The sequence below is a fragment of the Malaclemys terrapin genome, chromosome 4 (genome assembly GCF_027887155.1).
Source record: "Malaclemys terrapin pileata isolate rMalTer1 chromosome 4, rMalTer1.hap1, whole genome shotgun sequence".
NCBI lineage: Eukaryota > Metazoa > Chordata > Testudines > Emydidae > Malaclemys > Malaclemys terrapin.
Genome location: NC_071508.1, coordinates 69,833,881 through 69,861,605, shown reverse-complemented (window position 1 = coordinate 69,861,605; position 27,725 = coordinate 69,833,881). Strand labels below are relative to the sequence as shown.

General features: G+C 42.1%; 1 protein-coding gene across 1 annotated transcript; it reads left to right on the top strand.

Annotated features, from left to right (window-relative positions):
* The first annotated feature begins 1,010 nt into the window (after positions 1 to 1,010).
* Positions 1,011 to 27,108, top strand: DHCR7 (7-dehydrocholesterol reductase). The gene is made up of 8 exons (XM_054025937.1): positions 1,011 to 1,059; positions 16,070 to 16,170; positions 17,841 to 18,063; positions 19,929 to 20,019; positions 20,594 to 20,807; positions 21,183 to 21,387; positions 23,402 to 23,533; positions 25,679 to 27,108. The coding sequence occupies exons 2-8, from the start codon at positions 16,076 to 16,078 to the stop codon at positions 26,141 to 26,143; spliced, it is 1,425 nt and encodes a 474-aa protein (XP_053881912.1). The 5' UTR covers positions 1,011 to 1,059; positions 16,070 to 16,075; the 3' UTR covers positions 26,144 to 27,108.
* Positions 27,109 to 27,725: the final 617 nt, after the last annotated feature.

The window sequence follows — 27,725 nt, the reverse complement described above, 5'->3', positions numbered from 1 at the left end:
GTAAAATACATTGCAGGCTGAAAGAACATAGCAGCTTGCAAGGGACTCAGTGAAGCATAAAAGGTCATGGACGAACACGGAAAACAGCAGCTTCCCTAGTCACCACTCTCTTATATGTGAAAATCAGCATTTTCAAAATGTCCATTAATGTTGGGTGCCCAAATTTAATGAACACTTCTAGGGTGACCAGACTGCAAGTGTGAAAAATCAGGATGGGGGGGGGTTAATAGGCTTCTATAGAAGAAAAAAGCCTCAAATATCAGGAGTGTCCCTATAAAATCTGGACATCTGGTCACCCTAAACATCATAAAATGTAGGCCTTAGTCTCTCTGTGACTCAACTGGTTAATAATACCAACATGTTTTTATGTTACTTTTTTGATCCATAGTTAAGTATCTTGTGAGACTTTTAAAATGTTTGTGAATCTCAGTGAGATTCTCAGATGGAAGGTGCTATAGATGTACAACGTATGATTACTTCAAAAATTAAATGGATTATTCCTGTAATCATTAACTTAAAGTTTTGCACCACAAAGCACAGGCAAAGATCTCTGCTGCAGTCATAAATGGCACAGACAAATGCAGTACTTTGAACTAACCTTAAGACTGCAAGTGCATAGAGTGCTCAGATTAAAAGATAAATAGTTCACTTTTTATCTGTCTACATACATGCTGGAACTAGGAGTGCTGGAGGTGCTGCTGGGATAGGGTTTACAGTTTGGTTCAATGGCTCTCAGCCTTCCCTCCCATCTTCCCCACCCCCACACAAATTGTTCCAGCACCCCTGTCTCTCTAGATTTTTTTTTCTATAAAATATTCATAGGGTGGTGGTTGTCATGGTTATTTCATGAGCTGGCTGGTGGTTTGAAACAGTTGCACCAATCCAGCTGTGTAGCACCATGTGATGTTTAAGAGAACATGCAGGTGATTGGACAGTAGGTTTAGTATGTAACTCCTGAGGGAGTGGCAAAGACTAAAGAGCTTTAACCAGCCTGTAGTAGCCTTTTTTTTTTGGGTACTTGTAAGAGTTCAGCTGGGTGGAAGCACAAGCAAAGAAGGGGTAAGGAGTATTTATATTATAATTGGGTTTCTAATTGGAATAGAAACATATTTGAAACAGTATCAGATTTACTCTGATAATCAGTTGTATAACTCCTGTCTTAATAAGCAACAGTATGCATATACATGTTACAAAATGTATTACAACAGGTTCATGGCAGTAATGGATAGAAAACAGACAAAAATGAAAATTTAACCACCAAAAAAGGATTTTTGTTTTGATTTCCTCAACTTCTGTCTCAGATCCTGTTTTCTGACCTGCGCTAGAAATGGGGGTAGCTGTGGTCCTTTATAATGTGACCATTTTGCATTGCAGTTTATTTCTGATTTGGTGGTAGTCTGCTCCATATTGTGAGGCTGTTTTTGCAGCCTCGTTTCTCTGCCTTGCCAGCATCTTCCAATTCTGATAGAGAATTACAGCTTTTTTTGGTAAAGCAGCATTTGTTTGCAAAGTTAAATAAAGCAATTTGCGCAACACAGCAAGGGAATAAGAGACTGGTGTTGGAAAAGATGTGCTACCTGATCCAATTTCCCTGTAGAAATCTAAGAAGAACATATGTTTATGCAACTTCTGTTATATATATACATACACATATATATATATATATATATATACACACACACACACACACACACACTTACACACACACACTGTGTAAAACAAGCTTCATGCTTGCAGGAACTAGCTGATTCTTGATTTGTTAAAGACTTATCTGCACATATACTGTATGGTTTTTGTTAAATATTATGTTCGAAGCCATACCGCGTGAAAGAAACTGGAAGATTAAACTGTTGTGTAATAAATAGAGAAGCTTTATGTAGGGTTTTTTTTGGGGGGGGGGAGGGAGGTTGTATGACGTGCTAAAAAATTCCTGTTTAATACATACAAGGCTAGTGAAACCGTTGTAACTTATCATGGTTTTTAGTTAACCATCCATGATCCATTAATTTTTACTGAATGAGTCTTTTGCATACAGCTGCTATTTTCTTTCAACCTGCAAAATAGTTTACAGTATCCTAAAGGAGAGCTGATTTGAGTTAGGGTTCATCTAAAAACAAACAAAAAAAAAATCAATAAATAACCAAGGTCCTGTCTTATTTTTGTGACTTAAAAGTCTCACCACACTTCATGCAAATGTCCTTTGTCAAAATTTCTCCACCTATCTCAGTTTTATAGCATTTTTTTGCCAGTTGTTGAATGCTTCCGGCCATTCCAGAGGTGGTTGCATTTCAGTAGTGCTGTACATCTTTTATAAAGCACTCTGATGATATTTTAAATATTAATGCAATATTTATTTAAGTGGGACTTGTCTACATGGGAAAGTGAATTTAACCCCATATTGTTATATCTGTAAACCCCACCCACGTACACTCTTATTCCAGCATAAGTAGGCTTAGCAGAATTAGATTTTAAATTGTTTTATAATTTAAATGGTTAATATAGGTGTTTATTTTAAAGCATTTTCATCTATTTAAATTTTCTAATTTGTGGGAAATTATGGGGGTAGGTCAAACAATGGGGAAGTTAGACAATTATTTAATGGCAATAAATGTTGAGATTTAAAGGTTGAAATCAACTAAAACCAAATTGTCAATATCACTTGTCAAAATATTGAAAGTAAATATCCTTAAATCAAACTAATAGGTTTTTAAACAACATTTTTTCTTACTGATAAAGTAATTATTATCAATGGAAAATTTTTCAATCAATTGTGTGTATATGGTGAAATCCTGTTTACTGATACATACCAATAAAAATCTAGGCCTTCCAAGCCTTAAGTATAAGAATGTTGGGGGTTTTGTTTTTTCTGTTTATCTTATATTGTCAGGAAAGGGGTTTAAGCCATACCATAATAAGTCACTCATATGAAATTAGACTGTCCATCTCCATTATACCAGAATAACTAGGTCAGAAAAACTGGCAAAACTTTCCTATGTAGACAGTTGCTGAGATGCGTTAGCAGGTAGAGGGCTGAAAGCCAATGAGGCGGCATGACTGCTCTGGATGTGTCTCTCTCTCTCTCCTTTCTATCTGGTTTTCAAACTATTTTTTGTGCTTTGGTGGTAGGTCAATTAGTCACATATCTGTGGATTATGGGGTTATTAATGATAGACCAGCTGGGCAGGAGCATCAGCAAACACCCCAGACCTCTTGTTTTGGGGAGAAGGAGAACCTAGGGTTAGATTTGAAAGGGCTTGGCACTCACAACTGGGGTCTGATTTTCAGAAGTGCTTCATTCCCATTAGAAAAATCTTGTCATAAGTGCCACAAAGAGTTTAGTACTAAATGGAAACTGAGCCCTTATGAAAATTCTGATCTTGGTGAACAGGTTTAAGTGCTGTGGATCCAGCCACCTACCCCCTTATAGCTAGTTTGAGTTTCTGTTTCTGCCTCTTGTTCTTATTGAGGAACACTGACTGAAAGCATTAGTCACCTTCCTGAATAAGGATCTTTCTGCCATTGGAGAAATTTTCACCAGTGCAGTAATTTCCCTCAAGCATAAACATGCTGCAGTAATGTAAAGCTAGCTTTACACATGTTACTGGAGTAAGCACCGCAGTAAGCTTGGTGTAGGATGTCTACATGAGACGTTTGTGCTGATATACCTCTATTGTTATACTGCTGCAAATACAATGCTGCTAAGTTGTTCAGTTTTATCACATCTCAATATTTAGTGTTTTTCTTCAAGCCTCAGCTTCTAGAGTCATGTTACCTGATAACTATGAAAACTAGAAACTTTCATTAAAAAGAATTGTGTGGAAAAGTTTGAAAGCATGACTCCTACAGACTCAAACACCAAAAGGCAAATAAAAATAACCCAAAGCTTATTTTTAAAATCTCATGACTTAAATATCGTGATTATGTGGGGGCCTGACTCATGAGTTTTGAATCTTTGCGGTCATAGGTACTTCAAAGATCACTAAAATAGGAAAGTATTTTTCTTCAGGGGCTGAATTGGTTACTATTAAGTTGTCTGATACCCAGGGGCTAGACCCTGCTAGCTAGTGAACTTCTCTACTTCCTCTTCAGCCCCACTTGGTGGGGTCAGGAAACCATTTTTCTGCCCACTCAGGTAAGGATATTTACATACTGTGACTTTGGTGGGCAATATACACCTGCAGATTCCTAGTTGTATACTGCCCAGGAATCTGCAGGTACAGATACAAAACTTTGTATTATGGATATAATTTGGATCTAACTGTGTTATGATTCATAGATTCTGGACTGGAAGGGACCTCATGAGGTCATCGAGTCCAGTCCCCTGCTCTCATGGCAGGACCAAATACTGTCCAGACCATCCCTGATAGACATTTATCTAACCTACTCTTAAATATCTCCAGAGATGGAGATTCCACAACCTCCCTAGGCAATTTATTCCAGTGTTTAACCACCCTGACAGTTAGGAACTTTCCTAATTTTCAACTTAAACCTCCCTTGCTGCAGTTTAAGCCCATTGCTTCTTGTTCTATCCTTAGAGAACAAGGTGAACACATTTTCTGCCTCCTCCTTAGGACACCCTTTTAGATACCTGAAAACTGCTATCATGTCCCCTCTCAGTCTTCTCTTTTCCAAACTAAAGAAACCCAATTCTTTCAGCCTTCCTTCATAGGACATGTTCTCAAGACCTTTAATCATTCTTGTTGCCCTTCTTTGGACCCTCTCCAATTTCTCCACATCTTTCTTGAAATGCGGTGCCCAGAACTGGACACAAGCCAGCTGAGGCCTAACTAGCTCAGAGTAGAGCGGAAGAATGACTTCTCGTGTTGCTCACAACACACCTGTTAATACATCCCAGAATCATGTTTGCTTTTTTTGCAACAGCATCACACTGTTGACTCATATTTAGCTTGTGGTCCACTATAACCCCTAGATCCCTTTCTGCCGTACTCCTTCCTAGACAGTCTCTTCCCATTCTGTATGTGTGAAACTGATTGTTCCTTCCTAAGTGGAGCACTTTGCATTTGTCTTTGTTAAACTTCATCCTGTTTACCTCAGACCATTTCTCCAATTTGTCCAGATCATTTTGAATTATGACCCTGTCCTGCAAAGCAGTTGCAATCCCTCCCAATTTGGTATTATCTGCAAACTTAATAAGTGTACTTTCTATGCCAATATCCAAGTCATTAATGAAGATATTGACCAGAGCTGGACCCAAAACAGACCCCTGTGGAACCCCACTTGTTATGCCTTTCCAGCAGGATTGGGAACCATTAACAACAACTGTGAGTATGGTTATCCAGCCAGTTATGCACCCACCTTATAGTAGCCCCATCTAAGTTGTATTTGCCTAGTTTATCAATAAGAATATCATGTGAGACAGTATCAAATGCCTTACTAAAGTCTAGGTATACCACATCCACAGCAAATAAATTTATTAGAGCATAAGCTAATTTGTTAGTCTAAGGTGCCACAAGTACTCCTGTTCTTTTTGTGGATACAGACTAACACGGCTGCTACTCTGAAACACATCCACAGCTTCTCCCTTATCCACAAGGCTTGTTATCCTATCAAAGAAAGCTATCAGATTGGTTTGACATGATTTGTTCTTTACAAATCCATGCTGGCTATTCCCTATCACCTTACCACCTTCCAAGTGTTTGCAGATGATTTCCTTAATTACTTGCTCCATTATCTTCCCTGGCACAGAAGTTAAACTAACTGGTCTGTAGTTTCCTGGGTTGTTTTTATTTCTGTTTTTCTAGATGGGCACTATATTCGCCTCTTTTCCAGTCTTCTGAAGTCTGTCTCCCATGATTTTCCAAAGATAATAGCTAGAGGCTCAGATACCTCCTCTATTAGCTCCTTGAGTATTCTAGGATGCATTTCATTGAGCCCTGGTGACTTGTAGGCATTTAATTTTTCTAAGTGATTTTTAACTTGTTTTTTATTTTATCTGCTAAACCTACCCCCTTCCCATTAGCATTCACTATGTTAAGCATTCCTTCAGACTTCTTGGTGAAGACAGAAACAAAGAAGTCATTAAGCATCTCTGCCATTTCCAGGTTTCCTATTACTGTTTCTCCCTCTTCACCGAGTAGTGGGCCTACCCTGTCTTTGGTCTTCCTCTTGCTTCTAATGTATTGATAAAAAAGTAGTCTTATTTCCCTTTATTCCTGTAGGGAGTTTGAGCTCATTTTGTGCCTTTGCCTTTCTAATCTTGCCCCTGCATTCCTGTGTTTGCCTATATTCATCCTTTGTAATTGATCCTAGTTTCAATTTTTTATATGACTCCTTTTTATTTTAGATCATGCAAGATCTCATAGTTAAGCCAAGGTGGTCTTTTGCCACATTTTCTATCTTTCCTAACCAGCAGAATAACTTGCCTTTGGGCCCTTAATAGTGTCCCTTCGAAAAACTGCCAACTCTCCTCAGTCATTTTTCCCCTCAGTCTTGATTCCCATGGGACCTTACCTATCAGCTCTCTGAGCTTACCAAAATCTGCCTTCCTGAAATCCATTGTCTCTATTTTGCTGTACTCCCTTCTACCCTTCCTTAGAATTGCAAACTCTGATTTCATGATTACTTTCACCCAAGCTGCCTTCTACTTTCAAATTCTCAATGAGTTCCTCCCTATTTGTTAAAATCAAGTCTAGAACAGCCTCCCCCCAGTAGCTTTTGCAACCTTCTGAAATAAAAAGTTGTCTGCAATGCAGTCCAAGAATTTGTTGGATAGTCTGTGCCCTGCTGTGTTATTTTCCCCAACATATATTTGGATAGTTGAAGTCCCCCATCACCACCAAATCTTGGGCTTTGGATGATTTTGTTAGTTGTTTAAAAAAGCCTCGTCCACCTCTTCCATCTGGTTAGGTGGCCTGTAGTAGACTCCTAGCATGACATCATCCTTGTTTTTTTTTACCCCTTTTAGCCTAACCCAGAGACTCTCAACACTTCCGTCTCCTATATCCAAGTGTGTACATTTTTAATATATAAGGCAACACCTCCTCCCTTTTCCCCCCCCATCTATCCTTCCTGAGCAAGCTGTACCCATCCACACCAACATTCCAGTCATGTGTATTATCCCCACCAAGTTTCAGTGATGCCAACAATGTCATAGTTGTATTTATTAGCACTTCTAGTTCTTCCTGCTTATTACCCATACCGCTCGCATTTGTATATAGGCATCTAAGATACTGGTTTGATCTTGCCTCCCAGTTTTGCCCTGACCTTCCTTTCTCTCTGCCATTATAGCCCACTCTCCCTCTTGTTTCCGATCCATCTCCTAGGTCTCCATGTTCACCACTTACCTGTGGGCTTTGCTCACCTGTCCCCATCCAACCTAGTTTAAAGCCCTCCTCACTATGTTAGCCAGTCTCTGTCCAAGCCAGTCTGTGGATATAAAAACTTTTATTTTGTTAGGATTGTGTGTTTTTTGCTCATTATACAGCTACAATTATATGTAAACACTTCTTGGGCACTCTTGGTTCCCTAATAGTGTTGCCAACTGTCTAATCCCACAAACCCAAACACCCTTGCCATGTCTCTTCCTGAGGCCCCGCCCCTTCTCCAAGGCATTGGGTGCGTGAGGGGATGTGGGCTCTGGACTGGGGGGTGGGGCCTAGGGGCTCAGAGTGTGGGAGGCAGCGCCGGGCTGAACCTGGGGCAGAGGGTTGGGCCATATGCACCGACTCCATGGGTGCTCTAGGGCTGGAGCACCCATGGGGAAAAATTAGTGGGTGCTCTGCACCCACTAGCAGCCAAGCTCTCCCCACCCCCCCTCCTCCTCACCCCCTGAGCACACCACATCCCCACTCCTCTGCCTACCTCCCAGTGCTCCCCCCACCCTGGCCACCACCAAACAGCTGTTTGGCAGCATTAGCACACTCCAGGAGAGGGAGAAAGAGGAGCAGGAACACGGCACGCTCAGGGGAGGAGGAGGGCCCAGGGATTTGGGGAAGAGGTTGGAACAGGGGCAGGGAGGGGATGGAGTTGGGGTGGGGACTTTGGAGAAGGGTTGGAAGGGGCAGGGCCTCATGGAAGGGGTGGAGTGGGGGCAGGGCCAGGGGCAGAGGAGGGTCAAACACCCTCAGGAAAAAGGGGAAGTCAGCACCTATGGGTTGGATTGCAGGAGGAAGTGTGGACTCTAGGAGGGAGTTTGGGTGCAGGAGGGTGCTCAGGGCTGGGGCAGGAGGTTGGGATATGTGCAGGCTCCAGCCAGGCAATGCTTACCTTGGGCAGCTAGCATTGCCAGCTTTAGGCTCATGGGCGCCCTCCTCCAAACACCTTCCTTATTCTCACCACAGGACCTTCCTCCTGGTGTCTGATAATACTTGTGCTCCTCAGTCCTCCAGCAGCACACCCTCTCAGCTCCTTGCACCTTTTGCTCCCAGCTCCTCACACTCACACCACAAAGTGAACTGAACTCCTTTTTAAAACCCAGGGTGCCCTGATTAGCCTGCCTTAATTGATTCTAGAAGCTTCTTCTTAATTGGCTCCAGGTGTCCTAATTAGCCTGCCTGCCTTAACTGGTTCTAGCAGGTTCCTGATTACTCTACTGCAGCCTCTGCTCTGGTCACTCAGGGAACAGAAAACTACTCATCCAGTGACCAGTATATTTGCCCTCTACCAGACTCCTGTACCCCACTGGTCTGAATCTGTCACAGAGGGTTGGCAACCCTGTTCCCTAATATCATGTTTATCAACTATAAGTAAAAATACAAGGCTTGCTTAATGCCTACTGCTGCTCTGAGTGATTTGTGATAGTTTCTCAAATATAGAAAACAGTGAACACCACTAGTGTGCTTACAAACAGCTTAAACAAATAGTATCCTATTACTATATACTGTACTACAATTAGTTGAACCAACTAGAGTCTTTAATATTTGCTGTGAGACACATACAGCAGCAATGTGGCTTGGTGCTCTTTCATAGAATTTTGGAGAATTCTGTCTGTGGCTAGTATATCTCCACCTCCTTTCAGTTCCAACATTCCATCATAGAAATGCCAGCCCTCAATCTGACCAAGTTTGTGGAAACATACAAAATGGTTCCCAGTGTTTGTATCTTATCCCAATAACTTTTTACCTATAATGAAAACAACTTTGCTTTAATAAGTTCTACTGGTTTGTAAATAATTTGGATGACTTATTGAACTAATCAATATTTGAAACATTTTAAATATTAATGCAATATTTAAGTGGCATGGCAAAGTGCTACACAGAGGGCAAATAAAGGATTTTTATGGAGTAGGGACATTTCATTTTTGTCTGAACAATCAGAGGATGGTATGCTAAAAGATGGAGGTTGCTACCTTGAGATGCATTCCCTGCACCGTGAAGTCTTTAAACCATGATTTGAGGACTTCAATAGCTCAGACATAGGTTAGGGGTTTGATACAGGAGTGGGTAGGTGAGATTCTGTGGCCTGCATTGTGCAGGAGGTCAGACTAAGGTCAGAAGGGACCATTATGATTGTCTAAAGTCTATGATTCACCAAAATTACTTCTTGTTTTCTTTCAACTTACTTACTTTCATGACCAGAAATCTCTGATGGAAATAGCCCAGGGTCAAATTTTAGAATTGTTCTGTGAACAGATTTAACTGCAAGTGAAATGAGTAAGATGCATACTTCTCCATTAATTAAGTATTGATGTGTACTCAATTGATATAACCCATTGCACTTGTTTACTTTGACACTAAAATTGTAAAATAAGTAAAGAAGTTGCTAATTATTATAATAAAAATACTGTAATTAACTGAGCCATAGTTGCTCTTGTGGTTAGTGTTGATCACTAGTGACCCCTATATTTTAAGCATTCCTTAAGCATTTAAGGTTTGTGTAAGACCTCATTTTGCACAGAAGAGAAGTTTTTTCATGAATTTCTGCATAAAATTGTTGCATAATTTGGTGCAGTCTGCCTTTCCATAAGGAGGTTTTTAAAGTCCATAATCTGATTCCAGAAAACCATCCAAAGACCCATTAGCCTCTTTTGCCACAGCATCACCCCGGGAGCTCATGTGCACTTGCTTGTCCACTTCATTCATGACTTGAGTAATGGGGTGCAGAGTATGCTTATAAAATTTGTGGATAACACCAAGCTGGGAGGGGTAGAAAAACTCTGGTGGACAAGGTCAGAACTCAAACTGACCTTGCACATTGGAGAATTGGTCTGAAATTAGCAAAATGAAATTAAGTAAAGACAAGTGCAAAGTACTACGCTTAAAAAGGAAAAATCAAATGCACAACTACAGAATGGAGAATAACTGGGTTGGCAGCAGTACTACAGATCTGGGAGGTATAGCGGATCACAAATTGAATATGAGTCAACAACGTGATGCAGTAGAAAAAAAAGGCTAACATTCTGGTTGGTGTTAACGGGAGCGTCATGGCTAAAACACAAGAGATAATTGTTCTGCTCTAACACTAGTGAGGCCTCAGCTGGATTATATGTCCAGTTCTGGGTAGCACATTTTAAGAAAGATGTGGACAAATTGACGAGAGTCCAGACGCAAGTAATAAAAATGATGAAAGGTTTAGAAAACCTGACCTATGAGAAGTTAAAAAAACTGAGTATGTTTAGTCATGAGAAAAGAAGACTGAAGGGGGGCCTGATAACAGTCTTCACATATGTTAACTAGATAGAGGGCGGTGATCAATTGTTCTCAATGTCCATTGAAGGTAGGACAAGAAGTAATCGCCATAATCTGCAGCAAGGGAGATTACACATAATGCATCTTTAATTATTTCTGGAAGTACACTTTAATTCAAATTTATGGGGTAGAAATTTTTTTTCCCTATGTTTTGATTGTACAACAAGTGTATCATTCCTGTGGTCCTACTGATGGTATTTAAGATCTCTTCACCTTCTAACCAGATATAATTCCCTTTATGTCAAATACATACATATGGTGGTCTTTGTTTCCATGGAGGAATAATAGAGTAGCCCTTCCCCTCATTGCTCTAGCAAAGGTACAGCTCTACCAGTGCTGACAATGGGGGAAACTTTAGGGATATATTTAAATTAAACTTCAGATATCTAAAACTTACATCATTAGTAGCAACCAGCGCATTCCTGTCTGAGCGGTAAACAAGCAGATTCCAAATATCTAGACTTGCCTGGGGAGGAAATCTGCTTATCTCTTGTGTTGTCAAGAGAGAGAAAATGCAGAGTTAAGGAGAAGGAAGAGCAGTTCAGGTGCAAAAGTAATTGAGGGATGTTTCAAGTTACCAGATCGTGACCTCTAAGGAAAGGGAAATTCAGGACAAAGCAGAAGAAAAACTAAAGTGTGTGGTCCTTGTAGGTAGTTAGATGTGTCCTAGTAAGTCTCATCTAGGGTGACCAGACGTCCCGATTTTATCGGGACCGTCCCGATATTTCCTTGTTTGTCCCGCGTCCCGACCGACATGCGGTCGGAACAACCGGACAAACAAGGAAATGCCCCGGAGCCTAGAGCCCGGAAGTGCTCGCACCCCCCCCCGCCCCGACTCCGCCCCCTCCTCCCCCGATTGGCTCCCTCCCCGAATCCCCGCCTCTTCCCCGGGCTCACCATTCCCCCTCCCTCCGCAAGCGCTGGAGGGAGGCCCGGGAGACTCAGGGGAAGCGCGGGGCCGGGGTAGTGAGAGTCCGGCCTGGCCCTGAGCAGGCAGGACTCAGTTGGGTGGTTGGGAGAGGAGGGGGGCGGCCCGCGGGGCCAGGCGGCGGCTGTTCTCACCCCCAGGCAGCGGGACTCGGGAGCAGCCGCTGCTGCAGCTCCCACTGCCGCGGGGAAGGAAGCGGCCATGGCGCTTGGCGGCTGCGGCTCTGGCGCCCCCGAACCCCCCGAGCCGGGGCCTGCTGCGGGGACCCAGCAGCGCGCACGCTGGGCCCAGCCCCTGGCCAGTCGCGTCTGGGCTGCTGCCCAGCTGGTGCTATCCCGCGGCGGTCCCGGGGCGGAGGCATCGGCAGCCCAGCCCCGTTCGTTCCCCTGCGGGACGGGGGGGCTGGGGCCTGCTGCCCCCACTCCGGGGCCGCCGCGCGATAGCACCAGCTGGGCAGCAGCCCAGACGCGACGGGCCAGGGGCTGGGCCCAGCGTGCGCGCTGCTGGGTCCCCGCAGCAGGCCCCGGCTCGGGAGGTTCGGGGGCGCCAGAGCCGCAGCCGCGGAGCGCCATGGCCGCTTCCTCCCCCGCGGCAGTGGGAGCTGCAGCAGCGGCTGCTCCCGAGTCCCGCTGGCCGGGGGTGAGAACAGCCACCGCCTGGCCCCGCGGGCCGCCCCCCTCCTCGCCCTACCACCCAACTGAGTCCTGCCTGCAAGGGACCAGGCCGGACTCTCACTACCCCGGCCCCGCGCTTCCCCTGAGTCTCCCGGGCCTCCCTCCAGCGCTTGCGGAGGAAGGGTTTTTTGGTTTTTTTTTTGGCCCCGCCCCCCGCCCCGCCCCCCCCACGTCACCCCCCCCCCGCATCCGATATTTGTCTTTGGTGATCTGGTCACCCTAGTCTCATCTGTAATTTGTATGATTCTGATGTAGCCAGCGCCTCGTCTACAGTAGCCCTTCCCCTCCCTTCCCCTCGTTGCTCTAGCAAAGGTGCAGCTCTACCAGTGCTGACAATGGAGGAAACTTTAGTGTACATGGGCCACTGATGCATTTGCCACCAGGTGAAAGGAGAAGTGGTGCTTAAAAGTTTTTTGTACTGGTTTACATGAACAAGAAAAAGAAGCAAACCTTGGAATAGGTTGAAGGAAATACAGTTTGGAAGAAAGCATGAGATGGAAAAAAAATGTTAATTCCAGGTCTGGCTGAATTTGACACTTCTGATTATTTTTACGATACTTAATTTGCTTTACCTTCTCCTTTGTCTTCTTGCTCTCTACCCCCACTTTCCAGTTTTCACTGCTCTCAACACACACTGAACCAGAATGTGGGTAGCTGGCCTGCATTGAGCAGACTAAACACCCTTCAGCATACCATTCAGAAAGCAAATTTGAAGCATACATTACAAGCCATACGGTACCATCAGTGTACTAGCAACGATTTTGCTTAAGAAGGCATTTCATTACAAATCCTTATTTTCAGAGACTTATAACTTTGGGCAAATATGGTAACATTCTATTTGGCTGTTTGAATCATGTGCCTTTTGTGGGGGAGGCACAGTTTAACTCTGACAAAAAAAAAAAAAAAAAAAGACTTTCCCTAGGCTTCCTATGCAGTGAGAACCTAGTGGCTTTGAACATGTTTGAAGAGAAAATGTTTGGCAATAAAATTTTATAAGCACTTCCTATTCCCTTACAAACAAACAAACAAACAAGCAAGCAAACAACCCAAGTACTATTTAGTCCTGGGAGTCTATGCAGAAAAACTGTTCCCCTACACCAAGGAGTCTGTTGAATTTAACTCTAGATCAGGGATTGGATAATCCTGTCATTTACACCAGTGTAACTCCGCTGATTTCTAGTACTTGGCATCTCTCGTGATCAGGTCAGAAATGTTGCTATCAGTAGAGACCTAATTTGCATTCCTTAGCTGGGCAAAACTTTTATTGAAGTCTATGGCAGTTTTGCTGATGAAGGTGTAAGTAAGGTGTATGGGGTCCACTGGGAGTGTTAAATCAACAGTTACCCCTTTACATATATAGAAGAAAGTTTAGGTAAGCAACACCCAGACAGCTAACTCCTCCGGACAAAGGTATTTATGAACTGACATCTTGTGACAGTGCTAGCTGTAGTAGCAGCCTGGTCACTGGGTTTCTGCAGCACAGAGAGGCCTCCAGGCTTATTTGGAAGCAATTAACCATTTTTGGGGTGGGGGGAGAAGAGGGGAGATTACTGGGTGGTAATTGCTGGGCTAATAACAAGACAGTTCATTCAGTAACAGGGTGGATACATATTTGAGGGAGAGAAAGTCATGGAGAGTTCAGAGGGTGAGCTGGGGAGAAGAGGGAAGCTGTGTGGAAGTCTCCTCTAGCTGTATATTTTTCATATGCTGTATGTGTTGAAACTGAAGGTTAAATACATGGGTGCTGGAAAGGAAACAGCCTGGGAGACCATGAAAACAGGCTAAGCAGTGCTGCTCACTGGGATAGCTGGAGAAGCACCCTGTGGCACATACAACTAGAAATGAGGGGAAAGAATATCAACCTTATCAACCTGACATTTAGCTAGTGCTAACAGGAGTCCTAATGAGATGGTTCATATTGCTGTGATTGTTTCTCCCCCCCGTTGTGTTGCAAGCTGGGCCTGTATGGAGAGGGAGACTGTGCTATCCAGGCAGTTACTCTGGAGAAGTAAATGTGATTTTTTTATTAATTATTATTATTATTAATTCTGCTTGGTAATAGATTACAGCTTGATTAGTTGGGACCTTTTCTATGTTTCTGGATGAATAGAGATGACACTGAAGATGGGGAGACTCAATTAAAGAGGAGGTTTGCTGGAAAGCTGGTGTAGCCCACTGGTTCCTAGCAAGGTCCCAGGGTTGGGCCCTCAGTTGGGCAAGGAGTATGTGCCATTACTTTGAAAAATGGTGTTTGAATACATTAGAGGTGACTGCTCTTTTTGATGACCAAAGGTCTGAAAGCATGTTTTTTGAGGCTGGGGTAAGCAGGGGGGGAAGGGTAACTACTACATGTAATTGTCTTCCAAGGACAACTCTGTGGTTGACTGGAAGGCTATTATAATGGTCTGCTAGTACAAAGGAAATGAAACATGAGCACTTGAGAAAGTAAGGGATCTTTGGGGTATGGCCACACTAAAAATGTTACCATGGAGTCACTGTAGTACTGTGGTAGACACTACAGTGATGGAATGGGGTAATCACTGAAATAAATCTATTTATCCAGGAGGCAGTAGCTAGGTCAACAGAAAATTCTTCTATCAACCTAGCACTGTCTACACTGGGGCATAGATTGGTTTAATTACATCTCTCACAGGTGTGAATTTTTCAAACCCCTGAGTGATGTAGCTAGGACAGTCTAAATTGTAGGTGTAGACCAGCCATAGTGCTTGAAACTCTGGCATTGTGTTAGGGCTAGTCTACACTGGCAACGCTAAAGCGCTGCCGTAGCAGCGCTTTAACATGCCTTGTGTGGTCACGGTGCAATGCTGGGAGAGCTCTCTCCCAGTGCGCTTAAAAAAAACACCTCCATGAGGAGCTGGGAGTGCAGCTCCTACCGCTGGTGCACTGTCTACACTGGAACTTTACAGCGCTGAAACATGCTGCTCTCAGGGGGGTGTTTTTTCACACCCCTGAGCGAGAAAGTTGCAGCATTGTAAATTGTCAGTGTAGACAAGCCCTTAGGTGTGACTATAAAACTTCAAATAATTATTTAACTTTTGTCAAATGCCTGACATACTTGTAAGATGGTTAGGGTGACCAGACAGCACGTGTGAAAAATCGGGACAGGGGGTGGAGGGTAATAGGTGCCTATATAAGACAAAGCCCCAAATATCAGGACTGTCCCTATAAAATCGGGACATCTGGTCACCCTAAAGATGGTCTGGTTTATTTGTTTATTTTTGTTTTAAATAATGACTCAGTCTCACCCCTTCAGGGTGTGTTGTTTAACTCAGGTTAAAATAGCAGTGAAGACACTGCTCTGCTTTTAACAAAGGCTAGCAGCTCGATTGAAAGCCTAGAGGGGAGATGGGGGTTGAACTCTCAAAGAGATTAGAAATCAAGGTAAAGAAAACCAAGCAGCATAAACCTCTTTAGTTGGACAGGTGGAGGGAGGCAGAACCCTTTCAGGCAATCTCTGCAAGGTGCTAAAAAAAACCCAAGTGTGTGTGTGGGAGGTGGGGGCAGTTAAGGTACAATCCCAATCTTATTTTTCCTTTGCAGGTCATCTTTAACAATATTCCCAGGTATTGTACAGTGTTAATAAAAAACTTGGATTGGGCAATAAGTTTTACAAGACCCCTTGGCATCTTAGGTTACAGTCTTATATGCAGGCAAATGTAAGGTTTTTTGTTTGTTTTTAATCAGAGTCCAGCTGCCTGATACAATTAAAGATTATCAGAAATTTCATTTATAAAGGAAAATGCACAACTAATTGTTGGAGGACCAGGTGGTATAACACAATGTAATCGTCTTTCATGTAGGATCCAATGGCGGCCTTTCCCGAAGGAAAATCTGAAGAAAGGAAACATAAGAGCATCCCAAATGGTTCTGGAGCATCTCAAGGCCAATGGGGAAGAGCCTGGTGAGAAAGGCTTGTCACTCTGACTGAACAGACTCCAAATGTGATGCTATCCACTACTGCTACTACCACGCTCCTTACAAACTTGACCCCAATATTCAAAAGACTAGGGCCCGTCAATAAACAAAGGCTGCACTAGCCTTCAATTCAGAATTACAGTATGAATGATCTAAACACAACATATCTGAAGTACAGCTATAGCACAAACTTGTTATTGGGGGCTATTAGATGGTTTATATCCTTCAGCCCACCCGCCCTAAGGGAGTCTTTGTGAGTTACCCTACCAAACTCGTAACAAATTTAGTCCAGATCAGGGGTCTTTGATCTGGAGTTTACAGAAGAAGGTAATGTAATATACAGTGGGTCTCTCTCCCAAAGGTGTAGCTTCAAAAAGTTGGCTTTGGAGGGGAGAATTTGCGTTCCCCTCACTTTGAGGTACTTCCTAGGAAATCCATTTCACTCATATTGTTCCAAAAAAGACTATTGAACTTCCTCCTCCCTCCTGGAGACTGCATTAATCTGTGTTCCCACTAAAGAAGTTCCATACAATCTCACAATAGTACATAAAAATTTGTATTTCTACTATAAGGTGCCCTAGAGCTATTAACTCTAATTCAGTAAGGTTTAACTTAATTCAGTAAGTTCATTCAGGCTATTGTCAGTCTGGAATAGTGCCCACCTTAGAACTTTTAGCCTAGTGGTTCCCACTCTCACCCTGGGATGTGGGAGCCCCAAGTTCAATTTCCATCCCACCCCCCTGCCAGAGAGGGAGAAGCGAGTGACCCCTGTTCAAATCCTCGCTGAGTGTTCTGATCACTGAGCTATGGAATGTGCTGATGTAGGTTTCTCCCATTAAAGCTGTTCCACTGTGGATTAAATAATTAGACCTCAAACCACCTTTTTGGGATGGAAAGTTGTGAACTGGGCACAGAGACACAAAAATGACTTGCCCAAGGTCACACAGAGTCTGTGGTAGAATCAGAAATTTGAACCTAAGTCGCCTATGTTTCAACCCCGTGCCTTAAACACAAGCCCAGCCTTCACCTCCTCGGCTTGGCAACAAATAGCTACTTCCTAGAGAAAGAACAGGAGTACTTGTGGCACCTTAGAGACTAAAATTTATTAGAGCATAAGCTTTCGTGGACTACAGCCCACTTCTTCGGATGCATATAGAGTGGAATAAATATTGAGGAGATATATATACATCTCCTCAATATATTTATTCCACTCTATATGCATCCGAAGAAGAGTGGAATAAATATTGAGGAGATATATATACATCTCCTCAATATATTTATTCCACTCTATATGCATCCGAAGAAGTGGGCTGTAGTCCACGAAAGCTTATGCTCTAATAAATTTGTTAGTCTCTAAGGTGCCACAAGTACTCCTGTTCTTTCTGCGGATACAGACTAACACGGCTGCTACTCTGAAACCTACTTCCTAGAGAGCACTCCACAAACTATACAACTTCTCCCTGCTCGCTTTCTTCAGACTTTTGTTTTTACCATAGTAGTTTCTGTGCTCTATACTTTTGCTAATGTGCAAATGAATTTATGCTTTACAAAGCAGCACATTTTAGTGTAACTGACGAACTCTAAAACTTGATGGGGACAGACCCATTGTTTCAGTGCAAAATTCTTTTCAGAAGATAACCTGTGTCTCTGTTACAGGGAAGTAGACTGGTTTTCCTTGGCCAGCGTCCTCTTCCTGCTTACATTTTCTCCACTCATCGTATATTACTTTATAATGTCATGTGATCAGTACCATTGCTCTCTGACGGACCCCGTCGTTGATGTGCTCATGGGTAATTCCCATCTCTCCGACATCTGGAACAAGACACCTTCCCTGAGCTGGAAAGCTGCTAACATCTATATATGTTGGGTCACTTTCCAGGTAAATCTTTCCATTTCTGTGTTACAGACTGAAGTCAGATAATTACTCCACATCTTTGACCTAGACATACGTTGCTTACAGTATCTCCTTTCATGACTACTTTTCTAGTGAACCCTATTATGTGAAAAGGATAGAAGAAATAAATTAACAATCTTAAATGAATATAGTTTCTGACATCCGAATAGATCTTAAGTACTTGGCAAACTGAGTGTAACGCGCTCTGGTTTGCTTCACCATCACTGTAGTTTGGATATCACTTATGCCTCATGTGATGGAAGCCTTCTAGAATAAGGCAGCATTCCTCCCCAATCTCATTCCACACCCTGTGGAACACTAGGGTCAGTACTGACTGACTCAAGGGGAAGGATGCCATCAAGTGAATCCCCAACATCACTTCCTGCAGAATGTGCATTTTTAAAAAAAGAATATCTCATCCAAGTTCAGACTTAGCCCCTCTGTCAAGAACTGACAAGATCACAGCTTGAGGTGATATGACTGCACTGCAATGTAATGCGCTCTGATGGGGGTTACACAAGATAACTGGGTGATGGCAGGTGGATTTAAATCAAGGTGATTTAAATCACCAAATGGAATCAGTCTAAAGCATTGAACTGCTCCATTTGTACTTCAGTTATTTTGTAAAGAAAGGTGCATTCTCTTGATGAAACCATTAAAACATGCTGATTTACAACTAAATAGAACATTTCATTAGATTTGGTATACTTTTTTGCTACTTAGGACAGTACATTGTAACATACATTTACTTAATTATATAGCTTTATAGTTTCAGATTGTTAATTGTACATTTTTACTATGTTAGCTAATGGTGAATGATATATTGGTTATTTACTAGCCAATTCATTATTTGCTCATGATTTGTGTCAAGCTGCATTAGGATGGTAATTGGAATTTAATTAAGCACACAAAATAGCATATACATTTTATTTTTATTAAACAAAACAACCTTAAATCTTTTGGATACATTAACTTCTCTTATCAAAACATGTTTCACATTTTACAACTACAGTATAGTAAGGTAACATATGTTAAAATAAAATCTGAATTTAATACAACAGGTCTATTTTAGAAAAGAAAAACTTATTGTCATTTAAATAACAAAACCAAAAATCTGATTTTAAATAAAATATCAATTTTTATCCACTAGGCCAGGTGAAGTGAGCTTAAAGGGTCATAGACAGGTTAAAAATCAAGCTTCATAATTTTGTGCGTTACCCGGAGTTCTCACTTGGGCATAATCCCAGTAGCTTCTATAGCTGTTTAAGTAAAGGCTAAGTAAATATTTCAGGATTTGGCTGTTGTGGTCATAGACTATTACTATGCTTAGATTACTAAAATTGAGCTACTTTTACATCTAATATACTTGCAATATTGTATGCAGTTCTTTCTCTCTCTCTTATTGAGCTTTATTTTCTCATCTTATTCAGTAGGTTAGTTTCAACTTTGCTTATAGTCCGCTCCTAATCAACCTCAGATTCTTATCCATTAACGCATGATTGCAAATACTGAAGAAAAACATTTATTTAAAAATATTCTTCCAATTTTTTCCTCTATTTCATGGAAACGTTTCTATTGTATTAGCTTTTATAAAATATTATTTGAGATAAATTTGATATACTTTTAATTGTATACAAAAATTCAGTTCTGCAAGGAATGCTGGTTTATGACATTTAAAGTGAATTGACCTTTTGGTGGGTCTGCATAGGTGCATTCTCAATACTGAGGTCTTTTACAGGTTAATATTTATGCATAGCTTGTGTGTGTGTGTGTGTGTGTGTGTGTGTGTGTGTGTTCAGTGTTTTATGCCCTGCCAATTACTTATTGTTCTTACATTCTTTGCAATGTAGGTGATGTTATATATATTAGTTCCTGATTTCTGCCACAAGTTTCTACCTGGATATGTAGGAGGAGTACAAGAAGGTGCTCTGACTCCTGCTGGTAAGGGTTTTTTTTTTTCCCTTAGCACATACAATCTGTATTTCCTTCTAAATAAGAATATTTCCATTAGATCTCTTACCCGCTATAGTTAATTGAACTTCTATAATAATCCAGATACATATTTGGAAGTGGGAAATGTAGACAAACACTCTTCTAATGTACTTTAGAGAATTAGGTTGTGTGAAAACTACACACTTCCTTGTGTTCACTGGGATTTTATCTTGAGCTATTTAACTTCAATTAAGAAACATGTTTCCCTGCTCACCTCCAATCCCCTCTCTGAAGTCAAGACCAGGCCTAGGCAGCTATGTTGATGACTACACTAGAGTGTCATCAGGTCTTCATTGGTTTGAAGGATGGAAGCCACAATAAGACTTAAGTGTTTGGGAGAAGGAGATCCGTAAGTGCTTCAGGAGGATCAAAGAGGATAATGTAAAGACTCATTTTCATAATGGACAGTGGATCTGCACTCCTGGATAGTGTCTATGCCCAGAGCTAATAAAAGGCATGCTTCTTTTATACCTAATTCATGCAGTATCACAGAATGTTGAACAATTTACCTCTTCCTCTTTAGGCACAGTAAATAAATATGAAATCAATGGACTTCAAGCCTGGATCATTACCCATGCTCTCTGGTTTGCAAATGCTTACTACTTCCACTGGTTCTCACCCACCATCATTTTTGACAACTGGATTCCTCTCCTGTGGTGTGCTAATATTCTGGGATACTCAGCTTCCACATTTGCCATGATTAAAAGCTACCTTTTCCCCAGTAACCCCAAAGATTGGTATGTTGTTGTTAATACTCATATAGTGCAGTGTTATGGGGAACTTTGACATGTGAACATTGAATCTTCTTCAGTACAGTGATTAAAAATGCATTTTGACTAATCTTAATCTGGCTAGAAAATGCTATGACTGGTCAAAAATCATATCAAAACTAAACTAGGAAGATCTTAGAGTCAGAACTTACCTTTATAATGTACTTATTATATCATTGGATCAACCTGTATCATCTTAATAATTACTTGGTTTTATGTATTAACACAACTTCAGTTCACAAAATGACAATAGTTCATGTATTGGAAAATGAACTGAAACCTATATTCAAACTTACATTCACATGCAGCTGTATCACCTTTTCAATTTTTTTATACTTTTAGCAAATTCACCGGCAATTTATTTTATGACTATATGATGGGGATTGAATTTAACCCTCGAATAGGGAAGTGGTTTGATTTCAAGCTGTTCTTCAATGGCCGGCCTGGTATTGTAGCCTGGACTCTAATTAACCTCTCCTACGCTGCCAAACAACAGGAACTGTATGGTCAGGTGACCAACTCGATGATCCTTGTCAATGTCCTACAGGTAAGTCTGGAATGGTGGAATTAAACCTGGTTGGAAACTGTGGATATTAAAATAGACTAAATCCTCATGATAAAATTTAATTTATTTCTTGTTGACATAGAATAATCTCAGCCATGATCATGCATCGGGACCTGCTAGTGTGAGCCCTTACACTCATGCAGAGTCCCACAGAAGTCAGTGGCACAGTCATGTCCACATCTGCAGAGCTTGATGCAGGATCAGGGACCTATTTAAGCTAAGAAATACATTTGTCTTTCAGTCTATATTCTAGAAACAGGCCTGATACTGTTTCCTTTGGACTCTGACAAAATTCCAATTGACTTCAATGGGATCAAGATTAAGGCCACATGTCCCTTTTTTTTTTTTTTTTTTCTTTTTTCCCTCCCCAACCATATTCAGATCTCCCTCCTTTGAGATTCTCAGTGCACAGAACTTCTGTTGCCTTCACTGCCAAAAGACATTCAGCACCCTGTAGGGGAAGACGCTGCACCTTCCCAGCATGGAGCCTAAAATAGTGCTAGCGACTGCTAAAAAAATGTGTTGGTTAAATATTTCTATGTAGATGTTTACACCTGTGGAACTGCAAAATCCCTTTGGCGTGACTCCTGGTATCCAAATGATTAACTCATTTTTTAAAAAATATTCTCTGCTTTGTTTATAACGTATGCGCAAAAAAAAAAAAAATCTCAAGACTTCCAGATTTATAATATATTTTTTGTGTAATCAAAAAAAGCACGCTTTTTAAAAAAAAAAAAGTTAATAATTTGGATTCATTGACTGAGGACTGATATTGGCTGATAACAGCTAGAATCCCAGCCTTGTGCAGGCACAGAACTTTTTCAGTTTTTAAAAAACTTGCTATCATTTTCAGCCATGTGGCACCAAAGATGTTAGAATGGCTTTGGGAGCCTAAAATCATCACATGGCTTTTTGAGTGAGATAGCTAATGATAAAATAGATGTTTCTAGAGGTGGTTGGTTTTGGAAAGGAGTAGGCAGGAACTGGAACAGAGAGGAGACAAAGGCATTAGATTGACCAAAATAAAGGAGGGGGCAGATGAGAGCGTAGCAAAAGAGAACAGCCAAGAGACTAAGGGCTAGTCTACACTACATGTGCCACTGTAGCGTGTCTGGTGAAAACGTGCTATGCCAATGGGAGAGCATCTCCCTCCGACATAACGCTAGTGTGGACATCGCTTTAAGTCGATGTAAGTTACGTCGCTCGGGGGCTTATTCATACCCCTGAGCGACGTAACTTACATCGATTTAAGCAGGAGTGTAGACAAGCCATGAGGCTTTGAAAGCTGTTGGTCCTGGGCATGTGAATCAAGACCACTGGACCAGAGCAGTTTATTCTGGTCCATTTTGGGGAATAAGGAGATGGGCTGAAAGACCAGAAAGTCACTCCATCTCCTGCTGTGGCTGTTGGCAGTCCTGCTGTGACCAGGATATGTTGAAATCTCTGTTGGGTAAAAGCTGACAAACTACATAGATAAAGGATCTAACTTAAACCAACACAAAGTCAAAGACTAACACTCAAATGTGTCTTGAAGTGCACCACTGTGCCTTTGTGTACATTACGTTAGCACTGGATCTCGTGATCAGATGATCAACATTATCTAGGTACAGTGAGATGCCAAAAGGGTGTCTGTGGTTTTAAGTTGGTTTTGTTTGCCTGCAAACATCACATTCCATTCCACAGCAGGGCTGTGCTGTTACTGTTGTCTGCCTAGAATGGGCTGGCCCTAATAAGTAATAAGCTAGGAACATTAGCATTGGTTTAGCAGTCACCTTAAAAGTACTGAATTCCAATTATACATGTGCGCATTAGTACAATTGTGGTAATATTTTAAAAAATACTCTGTTTTGCCATTGTAAAAATGCAGAAAGATTATCACGCTGTTGCCACAAGATAAAACCAGCAGCCTGATTCTAGTACAATGAGACTGGGTGACTATGACAGACGTTTTAATAGCAACAGAGCATTGTTCTAAGCACAAGACATTTATTTCCAGGGTATTTATGTATTGGACTTCTTCTGGAATGAAGCTTGGTATTTGAAAACTATTGATATCTGCCATGATCATTTTGGATGGTACCTGGGCTGGGGAGACTGCGTTTGGCTGCCTTACCTCTACACTCTGCAGGTAAAAAATACAATTGTATTGTTAATAGCATTTTCCTGGAAGCAGAAGACGTTAAAAGTAATCCTAAAAATGTGTTCCCTGGCAGCATGACTAGCATCCGAAATACACCTCTACCCTGATACAACGCAGTCCCCGGTAGCCAAAAAATCTTACTGCGTTGTAAGTGAAACCACGTTATATCGAACTTGTTTTGATCCAACGAGTGCGCAGCCCCGCTCTCTCCCCCTCCCCCCCCACTCCTCCCCCTGGAGCACTGCTTTACCGCATTGTATTCGAATACCGTGTTATATCGAGTCGTGTTATAGCGGGGTAGAGGTGTAAATGGCTTCTAGGTAAACTTAGTTGAGTAATGTAATAGATTGGAACCACTACTGTTAGCTATCATTCCTTTGTTAGGCACCCTGTGACATGGGGTGCCCTTTACAATGCCTTGCTGCTCACAAACAGCCTCCAGCATGTACCAGTAATTTACTCCCAGATATGTCTGTGTGTGTGCTGCAGACAGACAGTCACACCTTGGGTCTTACCAGGCTTAAAAATTACCACAAGGTAACCCCAACACATTCCCAGTCCCAGATCTTCCCCCCAAAATGTATGTCCTGTACTGCCCAGCCCTCTCCTGGACAGTACAGATATATTGAGCCTGTTATTTCCTTAAGGGAACAATATGCATGCACATAAATTGTAAATGGCATTTCCCAGACACTTCAACTTGAACACACTGGGTTAGATAAAATAAGTGTATTACTACAGAGAGAGAGATTTTATGTACAAATAATGAGGCATAAAAGTCAGAAATGGTTACCGGAAAAATAAAGATGATATGTCTCCTGGTGCCTTACTTAACTGTGCTTTGAATCTAATGTAGTTTGTTTTCTCAGTACATGCTTTCAGCAGTCTAAACTGACCAACCCCTTTAGGTCAGGACCCTTCCCCCAGAGTCCAGTGCCTGTTTCCTTTGTCTCTTCAGATGCACTGAATGTGATAAGCAGAGGTAGAGAGAGGGGTGCCTTGAATATTTGTTCCTCCTTTTTATAGTTACAGTTACCTGTGTGGAAACACATTTCCAGCTGAGACCCAGGAGCCAAAGAGTCTTTGTGGATATTCCCTGCTGGTTTTTTCAGCTGTTTGAATTTCCTTTGTCTTCCCTTCCTGCTTGATGACTCTATTTACTGCTTAAATGCAAATTAAGCAGCACACACATTTATTTGTTTAGTACAGACCTGTTTGCCAACTTTTGCTTGGGCTTGGCTGTGGAGTTTGAAACATAAGGGGAATCTTATAACTTCACATTCAATGTTGCCACACATATTTTAACAGGGCAGTGCTGACCAGCAAATTATGAGTTTTCACATGACACCTTACAAGGCACACATTGTACAAAGGTGATTACAAGAGTGTGTAGGGTGTGAATACAGGGATGCATTCTGTCACACCCCCACATTGGGATGATTTAGTGGATAGGGGCCCCGCTGTGTCTCCAAGCACCATGTCCTACTATTTGTCTTGTCCTACCTGCCATCTTCCTTATTTTTTCTGTTCATTTTCTGTCCTCTTCCTTCCCCTCTCCCCATCCAACCCCCATCATCTTTCTTGTTTTTCACTGTCTTCCTTTTGTGTATTTTTTTCAGGGTTTTTTAGTTCTTCTCTCTGTTTTTTGTTTCTAATTATTTCTTGTTCCCCAGTGCACACCCCCCACCCCTCTAGCCTCTCGCTTGTCCTGGTCCCCAGGAAGCTTCACCAGAAAGCTTATTATTTCTGGGGTGTGAAGATCACTGGTGCCATCCAAGATTGAGCTAAATGCCATGGTAGCAGAGTACAGCACACAGGCTACTTGCTGCCTGAGCTTTTAATGCTGTATGAGTTGTTCCTACAGTCACCTACAATGCCATCACAGTGAGAGAAATGGGTGGTTTTCTAAGAACCACCTGTGGCTTTACCTGGAGAGATGGCCATAAATTTGTAGTGTGGGTCTGTAGTCTTGCAGGTTTCCCTACTTACACTGATCCTCTCCTCTACCCTGGGTCCCCACTTGCTTAGAGAAGTAGTCTAGCATCCTCCAGACAAAGGGGGTGCCACTCAGTTTGGAGGAAACATTTGTTTACTGAAATTCACTGAAACCTCTAACTCTTCCTCACTCTGCAGGGTTTATATTTAGTTTACCATCCTGTACAGCTCTCAACAGCTAATGCAGTTGGGATCCTGCTGTTGGGGCTGGTTGGCTATTATATCTTCAGGATGACCAACCACCAAAAAGATCTCTTCCGTCGCACAGATGGGAACTGCAAGATCTGGGGTAAGAAGCCAGAATATATTGAATGCTCCTACACGTCAGTGGATGGGACCAAATACTACAGCAAGCTGATGATTTCAGGATTCTGGGGAGTGGCGCGCCATTTTAACTACACAGGTGACCTGATGGGCTCCCTGGCATACTGCCTGACTTGTGGCTTTGGGCACATCCTGCCTTATTTCTACATCATTTACATGACCATTTTGCTGACCCACCGCTGCATCAGGGATGAACACCGTTGCTCCAGCAAATACGGCAAGGACTGGAAGCGCTACACTACTGCAGTTCCTTACCGACTAATACCAGGAGTATTTTAAGACTGAGAGTTCCAGACAAAACATACCCCTTTTTGAGGACAGCGGTGTTCACACACGCTGCTTGACACCAGCAAAAACTATTTCCCGTTTTCTGTAGAACATCTTGTGGGGGAGAAAGCGTGGTTTGAAGAATAACTCTTCACCTTCTAATGTAACACATTCCCAGTAGCTATTTAGAACATTGCAGCACAAAAATGGCCAGCTCTCCATAAAACCGAAATTAATGACTGAAGAACTTTTGTTATAATCTAGCTCCTGAAGTGTTCTTTCCCACATTGTGTTGCTTTATATGAAAAAGATGAAGGTGGGGTGGGGGGAGGAATATTGGGCAAGATCCTCAGCAGGTATAGACAGACATCACTGGAATTAGGCCAATAGAGACGCCAATATGCAGCTGTGGAGGATGTAGCCCAGATGTTCCGATTTTAGTCTGGCACAGTTTGCTTGCAATGTGAATTAGTTTCTAAACAAATATTTGATAATGGGAAACAGTTTTTTCCACTGCAGGTGAGAGACTTGAATCTTTATCACTTGTGACCAAAATCATATCTGTAAGTGGACACAACCAAAGAGCCTAAAACCCTGGTTTCAGGATGAAGGGGCAGGGGGGGAAGCAATGCTATTAAATACATTTTTAAAACAATGGATATGTTTCCCCTCCCTCCCCCTCAACTTTCTGAGCATCCTCTCCTCCATTGGACCACCTATTACTGCATGAACAATATCCCCCACTATGGGATAGACCTGTTCAAAGAGAGTGAATACAGTCCTTGCCCTAACCAGTATACACCCTAAAAAAGGCAAAGACAGATACAGTATGCAAGCAAAAGTGATCAAGCTGATAAGCATATGTCTTGTCAAATAAAACTCTGATGGTTGCGTGTACATTAAATACTAAGTTCTCCACTTACGTGAATAGTTAACTCCTACAATAAGCAAATAAATATATGACTTGGTCAACTGGGTTCTTGAAGGCATCACAAAATAAATTAATCTTGGTGAGGGATTTAAATGAGGAGATGATGGCTTTGCAATCTGGTGTAGAGGAGAGACTGCAACATCAATGCAAAAGTGATAATACAAATTGTGAAATATTAAGTCATTAAACTTGCTTGTGCCTTTACTGACATTTACAGTGGGAGGTGGGGCTGCTCCATAGCACCGACTGTAGGGCCAAGCTTGGTATTACAGGCACGCCCTGCCTTAGTCCATAAATTTTAGGCCATCTGCTGGGCATAGGGTGGTCTGTGCCGTAAGCTTGGCATCAGTCTCTAAACAGTTGAGTAACAAAACTCAGAACTGGTTGTCAATGCCTTTAAATGAAGAAAACAATCAAAGAAAAGTGCTTAGTTTCAGCACTTGAAGGCAAGGCCCTGGCCTGCTTCTAGGCTAGCACTGAGGCTCTCCTCCTCTGTCACCCAACTCCACTACTGAGAAGAGGCAGGCAAGTGTTCTTAACTGCCCCGCTAGCTCTTGAGCTGTCAGTATTTCCTCTAGGCCTATGGAGGACTATCTTGGTGGTAGCCTGATTAGATTTTCCTTGATGGGGGAGTATTAGGGCACTGATGTCTCTAGAAGCAGG